The 17,003-nt window shown below is 41.3% G+C and overlaps 1 protein-coding gene across 4 annotated transcripts in view; it reads left to right on the top strand.

Moving 5' to 3' along the window:
* The window catches only part of GSK3B (glycogen synthase kinase 3 beta), a 157,826-nt gene that overhangs the window by 57,249 nt on the left and 83,574 nt on the right, over window positions 1–17,003 (top strand). For all 4 annotated transcript variants that reach the window (XM_055809021.1, XM_055809023.1, XM_055809020.1 and 1 more), the window contains exon 2: window positions 1,489–1,682. In XM_055809021.1, the coding sequence (XP_055664996.1) occupies window positions 1,489–1,682 (194 nt within the window). The remainder of the gene's footprint in view (window positions 1–1,488; window positions 1,683–17,003) is intronic.

The following is a 17,003-nucleotide window of genomic DNA, read 5'->3' as shown; positions in this document are numbered from 1 at the left end:
TGGGTACACAAACCGATCGTGAGTCAACCAGGTTGCAGCATTGCACAAGCTGCAGATATCGTGCTGGGCTGCCCAAACAGGTGTGTGTAAGTTGGACACGAGAAGTCACCAGCACGCTGGGTCGAGCCATGGTAAACTCCTCTTCAGGGTCCAGTCTTGGGTACTCTACCCGAGAGATTTTTGGTAGTGAGGGGAGAGGTGCCCCAAAGAGAAACAAGTTCTCCCATCATGGTAACTTTCTTGCAACAGCCCCTCAGGTATTTGAAGGAGGTAGTTGGGGGGGAAGGAGGGTGGAGGGGAGCTGTGCCATTTTCCATGCCTCCTAGGAGCAGAACAAGGAGTGGTTCACCTGAACTGCAGTAAAGGTATTCTGAGCTACCCATTAGAAAAATCTTGGATGGGACAAGCATCTCTCGCCAGTGGTTTCTGTGGAGTTGCAGAGTGACTGCTGTGGAACAGCAGATTCTGTTTTTTCTTGCAGCCCTATTCAGTTCTGTAAACTGAAGGGCAGTAAATGCCCAGTGTGTGCTTGCGAAATGCCTAAAACTTTGGTCCTGTTACAAACAAAGTTGGACTTTGAACAAGGGGAAGCACTGCTGGTGATAATGGTGGTACTGAGAGTAGGTAATAGCAGCTTGGTCTTTTGATGGGAAAGTGCATGTGTGGTTGGCTGCAGACTGCTGGAACCTGTAGCTGCTGCATCTGCACCAAAGCACATTCACTTGTGCAGCATCCACTGTCATCTTCCATCCTGAGTGTCTGCCCCTGCCTGTGCTCTAGTTCATGTTGAGATGCAAGCTGAGTATGTGTCATCATCATCCTTCTTCCCCTTCCTCCCCCTGCCCCAGTCAGTGTCTCCCTTCTTTGCGAGGGAAACTGGGAGTGGAAGAAGAGAGGAGCAGGACTGTGCTGTATGATGCAGTCCAGGTTTTGCTTCAGGTGCACACAGGCAGCTTTGACAAAGGTTTTGCTGCTTAAGGCATGCAAGCTGAAGCTTTACATGTAGGTGGGTTTGTAACAAACTTTGTCAGTGGTTTTTGTGGCCAGATGCATGCCTGTAAAGGACAGAGTGCTGCTCTGCAGGCTGTACTGACCATTCAGTTTCTTCAGTTATAGGAGAATATGGGGAAGTGCTTAATTTTGGTAATACAAACAACACTGTGTTTAATACCACTTACATTAATTAGATGTAGAAATGAGTAGTTGTCTTTGTCATGCATCACACTTCATTGCTGAGCTATTTGCTCCTGGAAAGGAAATATTTTTGTTAGCAATGATCTAGGTGAAAAAATATAACCACTTAATGTATTTCAGTAAAAAATACGCCCAGTGTTTTCTTTGCATTCTGTCAGGGTTTTTTATTTTTCTCTGTAATACTGAAATACACATGCTGCTTTAAGTATTTGCCTTACCCTGTTTTGTTTCAGTCTTGCTGGTCATCTTGTTTATGCATGTATTGTGATTATTTGTTTATCTCTTGCTTCCCAGGAGACAAAGATGGCAGCAAAGTGACTACAGTAGTGGCAACTCCTGGACAAGGTCCGGACCGACCACAGGAAGTTAGCTACACAGACACCAAGGTGATTGGGAACGGATCTTTTGGTGTTGTGTATCAAGCCAAACTCTGTGATTCAGGAGAGCTTGTGGCCATTAAAAAAGTTCTGCAGGATAAAAGATTTAAGGTGAGCCTATGCATAAGTTCAGTATATTTTCATGAATGTTATCTCATTTTCCATGTCTTTGATGGCAAAGTCTTTGATTATTTTTTTTTTATTTAATTTATGTTCATTATAGCATATAAATGCACATAAAAATTTCAAGGACTAAAGATTGAACAGATGGTTTATGATAAAGGGATATAGTTTAACTTGAAAAATCAGTGAGCCACTGTTGTTATGATCATTTGGATTAATGCAAAACAGGAAGCTAAAAATCCTGATTTGATGCTGTGGTGCTGTTTCCAAGTTGCAGACTAGATTTTTCAGATAGTGAGCTGTGGAAACAGGAGGAAGGCTTGTCTTTTTTATAGCATAGACTTCTCCAGTCATTAGTAATTAAGCTGTTGGAAGGAAAAGAAGCCTTTGGGCTTTGTTCTTGGTTGTTGCACCTACAGAGTGGAAGGCTGTATTTGAGTAAAATCAGAAAGTCCCCAGGCCAAGAAAGAAGATAATGAATACTGAGCCCGGGGCAGTTGAAACTGAAGGCGAGTTACTTCCCTTCGTTACCTGTTCTATAAACATGATCTATTCTGGTGGTTTTAATAGACTAGTGACTCTTTATTCTAAACAAATAGCCTTCCAAAAAGCTGTATTTTTATTTAGTGATATTAAAACAAATAAAAGTCAAGGCCCATCAGCAAACTCACCACTGCTGTTAGCCCTCTGCTTGGTACTTGGTGTGCTTGACTGCTTTCCCTAATAGTCTGCAGCTAAACTTGCACAAGCAGTGAATGATGCAAAGGTACTGGTTTTGGCATCTGAAATCAATGGTGTGGGTTTTAGCATCCAAAGGCCACCGTTTTCATGAATATAGAAGCATAAGGACAACATACAAAGTGCCACACAATAATCTTGTTGGCGTGGTCTAGATACAAAACTGCCTGAGCTTAAATATAGGAAGGTGAAGCATATTTAAGGAAAATCAGCAATTTGAAACTTCTTTTTTAGAATTTGATACTTACTGTTAGTTTTAAAAATACTTTTAAAGGTTATTGGATGACATTTTCATCATCTCCTTCCCAATTCTCTCATTTTTTTCAATAAGACTTAATGCACAGCTAAATTCACTGGTAATGTTTGTAACTTATGTCCTGTTTTGGTAGTACAATCATTCTTTTGAAGTGTTTTGAAGGAACTGGTGTATGTATTTTCCTTGGGTCCTGAAATTGATGCTGTCATCACCACAGGTATCAGCGTATCACAGATGCATTAGATGAGAAATGAAAGGGGGAAGATAGTTTAAATTGATGTAATCATGCAGATTTTTTTAACTTCTGACTGAGAAAGGCATGTAAATTCTTATATTGTTCTTACATATGAGTTATTTCTCAGCTGTGTTATGTGTTGCAGGCAATTAGTACTGGTAAGGCATGCAATGTGATGTAAGAGTGGATTATTTTAGAAGAATGGAAGAGGTGGAGTAATAGCAGAAGCTCTAAACCTGGTCATGCTTATAACAGCTTTTTGATCTCTTCCCATTCCATAGTTTTAGGGGGAAGGCCAGGACATTTCCCTTCCCATGTCATGTGTGGTGGATGTCAGCTAGTGCTTTGGACCAAGATCTTTGATTTCTTTAGTCTCATGAATTTGAGATTGTGTAGGGTGTCAAAATGAAAACTTGGCTGAGCCATGTTAGTTCCTGCCCATCAGATACTAATAGTTTGTGATGTCTTAATTTTTTTTTAATAAATCAGTATTAGGCATCTAGAATATAATGTAGATCTTTGGTTTTGTTTCAGTAGTTGGTTTAATGGCGTTTTGTTATCTTGACTATGTGTCTTTTTATTGTGAAGTGTTTAAGAGATTCAGAAATACATGACATCTTTTGAATCTTAGCTAGCCCTCTTTTTATTAAGGGGAAAAGCTAAATCAAAAAAAGCTAAAAAGCAAAGTAGGGTGTTTCCAGCTTGCACTCTCAACTAATTGCCTACGTGTGGTGACATAGTCTGAGAACATCCAGTACCGGAGGCTTTAATACCCTTAAACTAGGTAGAATTAATGGTAAGCGGATGTGCAGATCTACAGGTAGATAGCGTTAATTGAAAAACACATGTTTAAACTTCATAATTTGCATGGGTCACAACTGCAGTAGTACCCAAGTTAAGCATTTTTTCACAGTTTTATCCCAAACTTGTATCCCAACTGCACAACATAATCTAACTTTGTCTCAGCTCCCTAGGTTTTCCTGTTGTTTGTCAATTTAGTCCTCCCTTTCTTTTCACATTCTGATATGGAAGTGTATGTTCTGTTGGCAGGAGGTGTAAATTCCTGCAGGCTGGATGAAAGCCTCTGCCTGGATGGATTTGGAAGCTAGAGCCGTGTATCTTGTATCAAGAATAGAATACAATTACTTCAGGGAATGCTACTCTTTGGGAAAGTCTGTCTGGTCGAGGTTGTAACTGCTGGACCAGATACTTTACCAGTTAAACGGGGAACGTTGAATGTCCGTCGGCCGTACAGTTTGACTGCTGTGTGGGACCGGAGCCGCTGTTCTGTTCAGAGCGCTGGCTGCGGCGTGCGGCTGGGCTGTGCCGTGCCACCCGCGCAGGGCTGCCCGCGGCCAGATCCAGGCCCTGGTGAGTGCAGCTCCTTAAGAAACCTGCCACTTCTTACCTCTAATGTACACCCCTGCTTTGACAGTGACGAGGAAAACCCTGTTGTAGGCAGCCAAAGGTGGCAGTGGATTGTTTGATTTTAAATCAACTTTACCAACTTCTGAGGGAAGAGAGGGGAGCACTTTAGAAATGCCTGTCTGCACTGGTCCCAGTGGTGGAGAAGCAACAAGAGTAAAGTAACGCGTGGAAGTTGCTTCCTGAAGTGCAGATGATCAATGAAACTTTCAGCTCTGTGCTTCAGGCTGGTACTTGCCTCTCTCTGTATTCTGATGGATTTATCTTGGTATGCACAGTATAATTCCTTTGTTGTGACTTAGCTCTTAAAAAAGCGCTTTTAGTAAAGCCAGCAGGAAGTCTTGAAACTTAAAGGGCGTAATTCAGAAACTTTAGGAAGTCCCAAGAGACTGAATTCTAGTCTCCTTCTGCGTTTTGTGAATGTGGAGGGGGTTTATTGTGAAGATCTGGAAAATGCACCACAGTTGCCAATTTTTAGATCTGTTGTCAGGAAATAGAGATACTTTTATCCAGGTTTAAAGCTAGCTTGAAAGCAGGAATTACCAGAGGGGGGTTGTCTTCCCCCCCCCCTTTTCTTTTTTTTTTTCTTTTGCCTTTTCCATTACTATGACAAGTTTCTCAGCAGCCTCCACTGAAGTGGAAGCAGCATTGGTCCATAACAGAATGAAGTGAGTGTAAAATCTTTGTTAACGAGTTGAATGTTACAATTTCTGTGATGATAAAGATAGTTAGCAATGCTCCTACTTCTTTCTTACTCCCTTGTTGCAGTTTAGTGGTTCTTGAGCTTGGCAGTGCAGTGCCTGCGTGGCTGTGTTTTAAACAGGGTCTCTGAAGTGCTCTGGGTTCTAAAATGAGTATATCTAGAATTCAGTGTAACCTACAGCAATAGTATCGGTACACCAGGGATACAGACAAATGGGTGAGAGGAATAAAAATATAGAGATTAATGTTTAATTTTGGTTTGCAGTTCTTCTGCTTTCATCAAGCTAGATCTCCATATTAAGTATAAGGAATTTAAGTAACACAATTTTGGACAGTTACATGATACTTAGGTGAGTAGTTCACAAACTCCAAATGGACAGAATCCTTTCAAATGGAAAAATTTCCTAGAGGCTATGTCGCAGCTTTCACAGATTTATACTGTTTTTGCTTCCCACAGATGTGTAAGAATCAGTCCTCATGCAAATCATTGCTAAAGATAAATTATTTATAATTAGTTAAATTATTTGTAAGATTTTCAATTATTTTCATCCACTTGTCTGTGCAGGCCCTTAAGTGACACAACCTGATCACGATGCTTGAAAATACTGGTAACATAAATTTTCTTGCACTGCTTTTGTTGGCATGTTCATTGGAATATACTTCAGATTAAGAGTCAGTCATGTTACTGTCGAATTCAGCAAAAACCAATAATAAGCAAGCAGGTATGTTTGCATAAATAGGAAATGCTTAGTCTCGTTTTTATTATTTCTGTCATTCTATGCCCATTCTTAAGAAATCCTGTTGGAACGAATGTGTGAATTGCTAGAAATACTTCTCAGCTGACTGAGAATAAATACTTAATTTTTTCATATCTAAATTGCAGTACTTGATATTTCTGCTTTAGTGCTACGCTGTCGCCATCTAAATGATAAAGAGGGTTCTTAATAATCCTGCACCTTTTCAAACAATCCTATCACATTTCTTGTTAATGGCTCACGTAGACCTGAAGTGTGCAGCAGGGGAAAGCCAAATTCAGTAACGAGAACTGTTCATGCCATCCAGTCTGTCAGATCATTCAAGGACTGCCTAGGTTGAGCAATCCAACTGTGTGTCCCCATGGCCTAGTTGCCTGAGTTATTTCAATAGGCAGATCTTCTGGAGGGTGAGAAGATGTCAAACTATAGGGCCTTGATGGTCCATAAACACAAAGCCCTGCATTGATAAAGCTGAGACTGCTGAATAGCAGGCAGTGCTCTTTCCTATTTTTAGCTATGGGAGGAATATATGTTATGAGCATTTCCATGATCTTTTTTTTCTTGAAACACGTAAATTCTCAGTGTTTATCCGAGCCTTAAAACCCAATAAAGCAGCAGGATGGAAAAATAAGTCTGTGATGAGGTGCTGGTTTCTCTCTTTCTCTGCTGGGTGTGTGTACTTTCGTGAGCTGTTTGAAATGCTTCTGAAAGAGCCACAGCTTTCCTTCAGTTCCTGCCTCAAATACATCAAGCTGCTAAGTATAAAAAGATCCTTTTTCAAAGTAGCCCCTATCCGCTATTTGTGTTAATTTAATTACAGCAACTTTCATCATAGCAGCTCATACAAAAAATTTAAAACCACAAGGAAGAATTCCCCTTGAAAAATGACTAGGTGTCTAAGTTCTGTTAACTTTTCTGTTTAAAGTATTCAACAAATTAAAAAAACTGGGTCAACTTTAAAAGGTTATGCGTCTCTGTGTGTGGTTGAAGGTGACATTCTGTAAACATGCTTGTACAAAAAGTGTGAACCCGTTGGCTAATGAGATGTATCTTTTGCTCTCAGAATCTCAGTGGTTAACAGACCACTGTGAGAGTCAACTTCCAACCAGTTTTAGTTAGTTCCACTCTTGGCTGACCCTCCCTGGCTTATTTTCTTGGCTCTTGGTTATTCTTGGCCATTTAAGATACAGCAGACAGTGGCATGATATTGGAAAAAGGCTGCATTGTCAGGGGGCTTCGGTCGACTAACGTCACTGTTAGTGTAGCTGATCAGTTTTGAGGAGAGACGTACCTAGTAACCTGATGAAAACAAGTTAAAACAAGTCTTTTTTGCAGTCTGTAAGCTCGGGCTATAGATAGTTGTGTTTCTAGTCTTAACAAACAGGAGTTTGACACCTGGCCTCTTGATAACGCGTTGGGGAACCCAGTTGGAAAGCTTTAAGACAAAAGGTATCCCTGTGTCTTCAGTGTGGGTTTGGTCTCCCTTTGCCAGGTTCAGCCAGTATGCGAGAAGCATCTTGCCTTTTAGTGTTCTAGCAAATCCGTCCTCCAGGCTCTGATGCCTATGTATATTACCTTTCCACGAGAACGTTAAATGTATAGGTGTAGAGAAGCAGTCATCGCTGCTGAAAACTATGATACCACATAGAACTCTGACTTCCTTTGTATGTGCCTGACCTGTAGATCCTTTGAAGCACACGGTGTCCCACTACCCCTTTCTAGAGAAGCAACTGGAAGTTATCACAGAGGTTTAGAATTAACGCTGTCTTCATCTTAAGTCAGTGTTTTAAGGCTTGAATACAATGTAGAGGCTGGACCTGCTCTGTTGTATTCTTGATCATCTTTCCCTGTGACCTCTTGTCATCTGTACAGGTTTCCACTGAAGCAAGGGCTACACTTTCTTTGTTAATGTAATCTCTGTGTGTGAGCTAGCTGAGCGCGCTTATATCTCTATTTCTAAGGATTGTTGAATATTCAAACATAAATGTGTAAGGCCTTTTCTCAAAAGAATGTCTTTTTTGTTTACCCTATCTCACTTGAGTTGGAAGCACTCGTGGGATAAAAAGTCACAAAGGAAAGACATGGCAGTGAGAAATAATAACACTTAAGCGCATTTCTTTTAAGTCTTTGAGGACTTGCACATCTTAGCTACTTTGAAGATCTGAGGAACAGTGAATCACTGTTTATAAGACCATTATGGAGGTGGCACTCTTTTTAAAAGGATGCCTTAATTTTATTGTTAAATAGCTAGAAAGAGCACCTGGAACAACAGTTGTTTCTTCTGACTAGTTTAATTTGATGGCTTGTGTTTGTATCGCAAGTGGGGAAAGAAGGTTGGAAATATTTTCCAGTGACATTAGCAAATATTACAAGCTTCTGTAAAACTAGCAGGAGGAAGATAATTGAGCCTGACTCAAAGCCTCTTCAAAACTATCCCTCTAGTTGTTTATCCATCTAGTCTAGGATGCAGTCCCTCTGGAAGACTGAGGCTATCAGATAGGATTTGCAGAATGGGAGATGCCTGGGCATGTGTTCAGAATATTTTTCCATCTTCCAAAGAGCTGCAGGGCTATGTTCAGTTCCAGAGAGTTCTTCAAGTCTGTGCTTTAACTCTTGTACAGAGGCCAGATTTGTAGCTCTGGTCCGTCTTAGCTTAGCCAGATTATCAGAGATGTTTACCAAGATAATAGCATTTCTTGTAGCAGTACTTGATTTGTCAAGCTAGCTTTCAGGAGACTTATCAGAGCTGGTTCTGTTGTTTGGCTGTAATTGCAGTTGCAGTGCCTGTCTGTTCACAGCACACTAAAAAGGCTGGGTAGATGCGCGAGTTCTCACTCACAACCTTGTATTTCATTCCATTTTCCGATTTTCTCAAACAGGGAGTTTTGCTAGCGAGCCAAAAATCTGTTTAGCTTTGCTTTTGGCAGTCTTTGAAGTAAGCAGGGTACTGTTGGTTGTACCAGCTGAAACCTCCCTGGATGTACTTTTGTGACCTAGAAGAGATGTAAGAAGGATAAGAAGCATCTTCTTCACTTTGTATTTTGTTAAAGTCCTATATAATAATGTTATATGTGGTTGTGTTATGACTCTTTCAACAGATGTTTTCTAATCTGACAAATGAATTGGATGTCTAATAGGTGTTAATGCAAAATAGGTCTTCAGTTTGGCATGTGGAGATGAGTTGGAGTTTGTATTAAGGGCACTGGTTTCAGTTTTCTTTTTTTAGCTGGGGAGTTGGACTGAAAATTGCTGCCCAGGGAATGCAGTGTCATCCAGCTGCAGATGGCCTGGGGAGGAGGAGGAGGTGCTCTTCATCTGCAGACGTGGCTGCGTGTGTGTGTAGAAATGTTTCCACATGTTGGTAGGGAAATATCTCCCATCAGAATGTGTTCTTTGAAAAGGGAGGGGTCAAAAGAGGCCTTGGGGTTTTTTCCCCCCTAGCTCTTGCATGCTAGCATGAGGCGTTTGCGTAGATACATGCCACAGTTCAAGTGGCGCATTTATTTTGGATTTTGAGCTTTTCTATTTCCACAAGTTTTTCTGTGGTACTCCCTGGACTAGGACCAAAGATAGGATTTAAACAAGATAGCTGTTAGCGGTCAATTTTCTCTCTTCTCATCCACTTCTAGTGCATAACTTGAGACTAAAATTAAACCTGTCTTCCTATGTGAATCTACTGACAAACGAAAGGAACCTTAAAATAGATTAAATTTATTAAGTCTTTTGCCCCACTGGTCCATATAGCTCATAAAGCTGCTGTAATAATGCTTTGGTTTTTTTCCTGTTCTCTCTCATGTCTGCTAGAGGAAGTGAGTTCATGTCTGATGTTCGTGAAATACATATACATTCCATGAAATATATATTCCATATATATTCCTAAATTAAGCTGGAGACTGCTTTGAGACACAGAGGTTAAAAAAGAGTAACATTGTAGGAATGCTATTCTGAAATAATGACATTCAGAATGAAGATTACAGTTTAAACGAATTCCAAACCCATTAAGGTATGGAAATGTGTAGCTTAAAGCACATAAATAGCTGTAACTCTGCCATATACTGACAGCGTGCTATAGCTGTGAGAGTGGAGTTGAAGATGATGCAGAATTCCTGATCAAATTAAATTCCATTTTTGAAAGACACTTTCCTTTGACTTTATGACTTTGCTGCCTAAGTGCCTGAGAAGGACTGGTATAGAATACCAGTAATTCTGCATGCAGTAGGGATAACCTTTTTATTGTTCACATTTGTAAATCAAAGTTTTACTTTAGGGAGAGCCTTGTTTGTGGCATGTATAGGTCTGTGTAACTGAGGTGAAAGCTGACTTCAACGTTCTTCATTTTTGGGGTGCTGTGCTGGTGGTCAAAAACAGTTGTGAAAAGTGTGGACGTGGTGTTTTATGGAAAGATCTGTGGTAGCCATTGTGGAGTGTTACCATGAAAACTGTATATCTTTGCCTGAGAATATATCCTCACATTGGACATGCATCTCTGAAATTGGCAGATTATGGGCTGGTGGAGCAGATCTTGCTATTCTCATTTTAAAATAAAGTATTTAATGGCTGCCACAGGTACCCCCTTACTAGCCTTTCTAAGTGCACAGCTGGTTGGAAGTGGACAGTCAAGGGCTGCTGCTCTTTGCTTTGTGAACACAGCCTAAACTTGGTTGTTTAAAAAGAGAAAAGGCACAGTGAAATTTCTGAAGTCCTTCTGAGGCTCAGGGATTTAGTGATACACTGCTGCATGAGGTCATACGTAAATTCTAAGCTAGATTAGGTTTTTTTCATCTTGCAGTTCTAGCTGAGAGGGGTAGGCCCATCTAATGCTCCTGAGAGCTGGGTGATGCTGCTGCTATATAGAGCATGGGTATTAAAGTGAATGTTGGGTGGAAATGATGTCCCAGTGGGAGCCTTCTACACCTGTCTCACAGTTAAGGAGAAAAGTATTGTGTAGGGTATAAACAGAAGATTAGCTGATGCTTGTTGAGATAAAAATGGTGCTTTTTGAGACTATGTGGATGTTCGGTGCATGCAGTTGTTACTTCAAGGCTTTTTGTTGTACCGTTGTGTATTCTCTTTTACAAGTCCCACAGCATGAGATTGCCTGGCTACGGAAGATTTAGCATAAACACTTTCTATGTCTAGCAGCATTATGTGCCTGTGGCTCTCACTTGCTTACTTCACTCTTACTTGGTTAAATTATCTTTGGTGCTACGCACCCTTCTTACAGCATGATTAGAATATATCATCAAATAAATTGCCTTCAATTTTTGCTGGTGAATGCAGATTTTTCTTTAAAATACTCAGCTGCTAAATCAGGTGGTGGCAAAATGTGAGTCCTTTTTGATCTCAGTATTTGTGCTTTATTCAAATATTCTGCTGTGGTAACTATATACTTGAGGGGAAAGAAGGGATAACTGCTGAAATGCAAGACTCGGGAAGGACAGAGGAAATCCACCAGCGGCTCAGTGGAGGCTTCCTGAAGCAAAGAGGAGGGACAGATCTTTTCATTCATGTGTCACAGAGACAGCTGTGCTGTGCCTTCCAACCAGTGTCTTGTAGTTCAGCCCTTTTGGTTTTGTTTAAAACCTTGTAAATGAGCTGCATTTTTTATTATCCTTGAAGAGGGCTAACTCAAATTCAGCAAAGAAAATGAGGAAGGTTTAAGGAAATGTGGAAATTGGAATAATTTTTGATTGGCACTTTGTTTTCTTGAGTAGGCCTGACGTTTTGGAACCAACTGGCATGCTGCTTATGGGAAATTTTCAAAGCTTCAAGAGCTGTAGAATTGATTATTTTCTTTGATACTAAAAGCAATGTGCACTGCCCATTCCTGCTCTGAAAGGTGGTACCAAGACATGGGAAAATAGTAAAAGGAAGCTATTTGAAGTGTTTTGTCAAGTATCTGTAGCGCAGAGACAGGCACTTCACACTAGAACTAGCAACTCTGCTGGTTTTTTTCCGATGACTTGGATACTTCCTGCTCCCTGGAATGACTGGGAAGGTGAGATGTGATGACCAACACCATTATTGTTAGCCTACATGATACAAGGAATTCCTTTTCTGCTACTTTACATTGCATGTTTTTGAGTAAAGATTGTTTTGGCTTTATGTCCTGCTTTGGGTTTTTCCCTCACATTTCTGTCTGCGTTATGCAGTGAAATTTGGCATAAGGTTCTCAAGACTAAATTTAAAGGCTCTAGTGGAGGCTGGGGTTTTGTTGGATGGCCTAGACTCCTGTGTGATCTACTGCAGGAAGTAAAACTGAAGCTTTTAAGAGCTGTATCATGTAATAACTCAAAATAAGAAATATTTCTGGAAAAGTAATGAGCAACTTACTCCATTAAGGAAAATTCTGATTATAGTGCTTGATGCTTTGGTGCCGAGTTGATACTTGTTTTAAAATATAAGGAGTGATGTCAATAAAGAGGTGGTCGTGTATTTGTACTGTTTTTTTGGTAGGAGCAAGGAAGGGACACACACTCCCTCTCTAAGGTGAAGTGTGAGTGTGATGTTTATTGTAATGTTAAATATACGTTACAGACTTTTAAGTAGAATGCAGTCTGCTTTCTTCAGGGTGGGTTTTTGTTTATGTAGTGCCTGGTATAGTGAACTGGGATGAGTAATGAAGGCTCCTGTATGTGTCATGATGCAAATACCCAGACTACATACATCTATGTTCTGTAGTTCTTCTAAAATCTGAAGCCAGGTCTAATTGTTACAGGCCAACAAAGGTGCTCATTTCTCCTCTTAATTTGTGACGTTCCTTTGAAAGCTCAGGAGTGGTGATTAGACTGCTTAGTGCTGAGCTAACTAGCCAAAATACAAACATCCAGTCTGAATCACTGAAGCATTGCATTGCCATGTGTAAAAACAGCTGGATCTAATTTGAATTATTTTTTTTAAATTCAAAAGGCACTCCGTCACAGAGAGCTAGAATGTGTTTTCCTCCCTAAATTTTAATCATGTGAGGATGGAGACAGAATATCTGACTTGATGTCTTTTTTTAAAGATTAATCTGCTTCTGTTTCTTCATTTGAACATTTGTCCAAAGATCTGTTTATCAGACTGAGTTTGCAGGCCCTTGTGCATTCATCTTAGTTTATGTCATCAGACACATGAGTCATAAAGGTTGTACCAAGTTTTGGGGACTTGAAAACAGGCATCTCATTTACAGCAGATGAGTGTAACAGTGCAAGCATGTTGATTGATTATAAATTAAATTATTTGTTGCAGGCTACTTAGTCTCTGAGAAGGGACAGTGCAGCTCCTCTGAGTGTTGTGGTGGGACATGCATACTTCTTCCTGACCTCCCAGCTGTGCTGTCCACCAGTCACTTTGCTCTTGCTGTGAGGCAGATTTTTTCACTGCTTTTTTGTTTGCTAAAGTTCATAGTGGATGTTCATGTTATCTGCATGGACCTGGTAAGGTGCCTTAGTGGAAGAGTTCGGTTTTACTGGTAAATAATAGATGCAAATTTAAAAAAGATGTGTAGTAAGTGTGTGAGTGTGGAAATGAGCACTTTGGAGTTTAGTGCTGCGACACTGGAAGGATTCAGTTCAGTGCCTTACATGGATGCACTTGCTTTGCTTTCTGATGTTGAGCAACTGTGTGAGCACATTTCAGATTAAGACTGACAAGGAATAACAAGATGTAGAGCAGGAGATCTGAGGTGAGCACAGACTTCTGAAGAATTCCTGAAAATATGTATAAATACTTACTGTTTTTATTTGTGGTGCTCTGCTGAACATGTTTTATAAATAGTGAGCAATTCTGAGTTATAAAATTAGAAGGTGGCAAGAGCTGATAATTTTTAGTCGAGGCAATGATATTAGAAGCTCTGTAGTTTTAAAAAAGTAACGGTATACTCTTTCTCAGTTAGAGTCTTCTGTTAGTGCAACATCACAGTAACCTGTACTAGAATTGTCTGTCTGTGAGACCTTGGGCTTCCTTGATTACGCTGGGATTATTAACACTATTCACTTATCATTTAGATAGCTGCAAAAGCAGCAGCGTGAGAGCATATGAAATAGAAATGCTCTTTCCCCAGTGTGCTGGAAACCACAGGTAGGAGATTGGAGTCAGTGTTTGAAGAGCCAGAGCAAGTAGTAAAGAAATTGGTACAATGTATACTTCTGGTTTTTTTTTCTGAAAAGTCAACATAACTTGGTAAAGGGCAAAAAAAGAACATGGTTTGTAGATAATACAGTATATTTTCTGATAGACAATGACTCTGCTTCTGTAACTGCATAACAGGCATAAAGGTTATCTACTTTCACATAGGGCTCACAGATCTAGTAGGACAAGAAAGTAGTATGAGACATAGGAAAACTAGTGCATGGTGAGGGTTGCCTGGAGTGTTGGAGGCATAACAGAGTCGGTGTACTCATTGAGCAATTTCTGTGGCAGCACGAAGGCCATCAATTAGCAGGAAGGATAAACAGTGCAAGGACTCTTGTTTGGAGCTAACCTGATGAGTATCTCTTTGAAAGGGTCCGCCTTGCTAGTGGGAACAGTGTGTACCCGGCGCAGATGTACAGCGCTGTGTGCAGATGGTAGTAGAAAGTCCCTTCCTAGTGAAGCACAGGGCTGTGGCATCCTGTCCTACTGGCTTGTCTGTATGGATCTGCTTCTGGGTAATGAGCCTGTAGGTGACTTCTTAAGAGTGCACCCTCAGCAAGTTTGCAGTCAACACCAAGCTGTGTGGTGCCGTAGACATGCCACAGGGAAGGGCTGCCATCCAGAAGGACCTTGACAGGCTGGAGAGATGGGCCTGTGTGAATCTCATGAAGTTCAACAAGGCCAAGTGCAAGACCCAGCATGGTTGAGGTAATCCCAAGCACAAATACAGCCTGGGTGGAGGACAGATTGGGAGCAGTCCTGAGGAGAAAGATTGGAAGGTGCTGGTGGACAAGCAGCTCAACGTGACCCAGCAATGTCCACTAGAAGCCCAGATGGCCAACTGTATCCTGAGTTACATCAAAAGCAGCATGGCCAGCAGGTCGAGGGAGGGGATTCTGCCCCTCTGCTCTGTGTCATGAGGCCCCAGCTGCAGCGCTGCGCTCGGCTCTGGGGCCCCCAGCGTAAGGACATGGACCTGTGGGAGCCAGCCCAGAGGAGGCCAGGAAGATCTGATCAGAGAGGCTGGAGCACCTTCCCTGTGAGAGCTAGGGTTGTTCAGCTGCAAGAAGAGAAAGCTCAGAGGAGACCTTAGAGCAGCCTTCCTAACGGGGGCCTGCAAGAAAGGTGAAGACAGCCTTTTTCATAGGCATGAGTGATAGGACAAGGGGTAGTGGCTTTTAACTAGAAGAGGGTAGATTTAGATCAGATATTAGAAAGAAATTCTTTACTGTGAGGGTGGTGAGGTGCTGGCACAGGCTGCCCAGAGCAGCTGTGGGTGCCCCATCCCTGGCAGTGCTCAAGGCCAGGTTGGACGGGGCTTGGAGCAACCTGCTCTAGTGGAAGGTGTCCCTGCCCATGGCAGGAGGGTGGAACCTAGCGGGTCTTTTAAGGTCCCTTTGAACCCAGACCATTCTACGGTTCTGTGAATTAAGTTTGGTTGAGACCCTTCTAAATCCAGCTGTCCAGCTAAACACTGTTGAAATTTTAAGTGATTCACCTTTAAAATTATTGTAATTAAATTTCCTTGAATGTAAATATAGCTCAAGATACGGTGGCTCTGTCTCAACCTAACCCTGTGTGCAGCATGCTAGAATGTGTAGGGACCATGCCTACATAAGCAGGCAGTACCATGTTCTCCACAGAAAGTAACTCTTCATGATTTCATGCTGTTGGGATTTTGAATGCAAAATGGTTTTGGCACCCTTTGCACAGAGCTTGATTTCAACAAAATGTGGAAGAGCATTGTACACTGGTCAGGGGTGGGGCGAGGAAATGAATTCAACTCAAAAGGCACAATTCTGTAGAAATATTTGCGTTTTCAGTGAGTATGTTCCTGCTTAATGCTCCTGTCACTGGGGGCTCTCCTGGGAGCTCTCTTGCTAAAACCCATGTCTGCTCTGGCTGCAAAGAGCAATATTGCAAGCCTTGCTCCTGTGACGGTTGGTCTTGATCTGCAGAGACTAACTCTCAATAGTTAGATGAAGCTGCTGGCATTAAATCCCTGTTCTATTCACTTCTGATAACCAGACACACTTTTATAGCCTGCATTTTCTGGAGCACCAGCTTTTAGCAGCTGCTTGTTCCGATGACATGAGGTACTGTGAAGTGCAAGATACTCTCAGTTGCTTAAAACTGGATTAAATTATAGCTTACTGGGGTAATAGGTTTCATATCTTGCTTCCCCACTTCTAAAATACACAATTATAAATAGTCCATGAAATATAGTAAAACAAAATCTTAAAGGGAGATTGAGATCAGTTACGTTTCCATTGGCTTGTAGTCATCTGGGGGGGTTAATCCTGTAATTTTTTTCAATGTGAAGAGAAAAAGTTCAGAATTTTCAAATGTTCACAAGGAATACACATGAAATACTGTGGAGCAAGTTTAGTTTTTCAAGCTTATAAAACTGGCAATAACAAGCATTCTGTGTGGAAACGGGTTGTAGAGCACCTGTATTTAACTTGTCTTTAAGCTTCCCCCTGCCCCCGCCCCAACACAGGATTAATTTCAGCTTCTCAGAAACAGCTAGAACCCATCTTGATTCACATATGCTTTGACCCTCTTCCTGTACAGCAGCTCTGGTCGGTTTTCTGTGGCTGTGGAGTAAAGCTGTAGTACTCCTGAGCTGAGGAGAATGTAATTTGAGAGCTGGTCCTGTGCAGGTTCCATCACTTCAGCTGGATAGGTGCTTCTGGCTGCTCTTCAATGCAGCTGGATTTTAGGAAAACGTTGAAACTTCCGAGCATCCTCTTCAGTGCTGTACCGCTTAGGAAAGCTGCACAGTGTTTTCTTTGCCTGTTAAAGACTCGCTGTAGGCAGATGACTTATGGGAGGTGCCGATTCAAATTGAATTCAGTGCCTTTCCTATGATTTCTCATGGAAGTATTAAATAATGCCTAATCCTTGGGTTTAAGAGGTGCTTCAGAAGAAGGTAGGCCCCGACTCGTAGCCCAATGAAGTGTGCTATGTTTGATAAAGGTGAAAGGTAGGTCTCACTTCCTTCAAGTGGGCATAAACCAAACTTTGCTGTTACTATTGTAAATGTTAATGCCTTGGTTGTTCTAACGCATGTTTCTCAAAAA

This window comes from Falco peregrinus, chromosome 6, assembly GCF_023634155.1.
Source record: "Falco peregrinus isolate bFalPer1 chromosome 6, bFalPer1.pri, whole genome shotgun sequence".
NCBI lineage: Eukaryota > Metazoa > Chordata > Aves > Falconiformes > Falconidae > Falco > Falco peregrinus.
The sequence above is the reverse complement of the archived record's forward strand: the minus strand, read 5'-3'. Positions and strand labels throughout refer to the sequence as shown.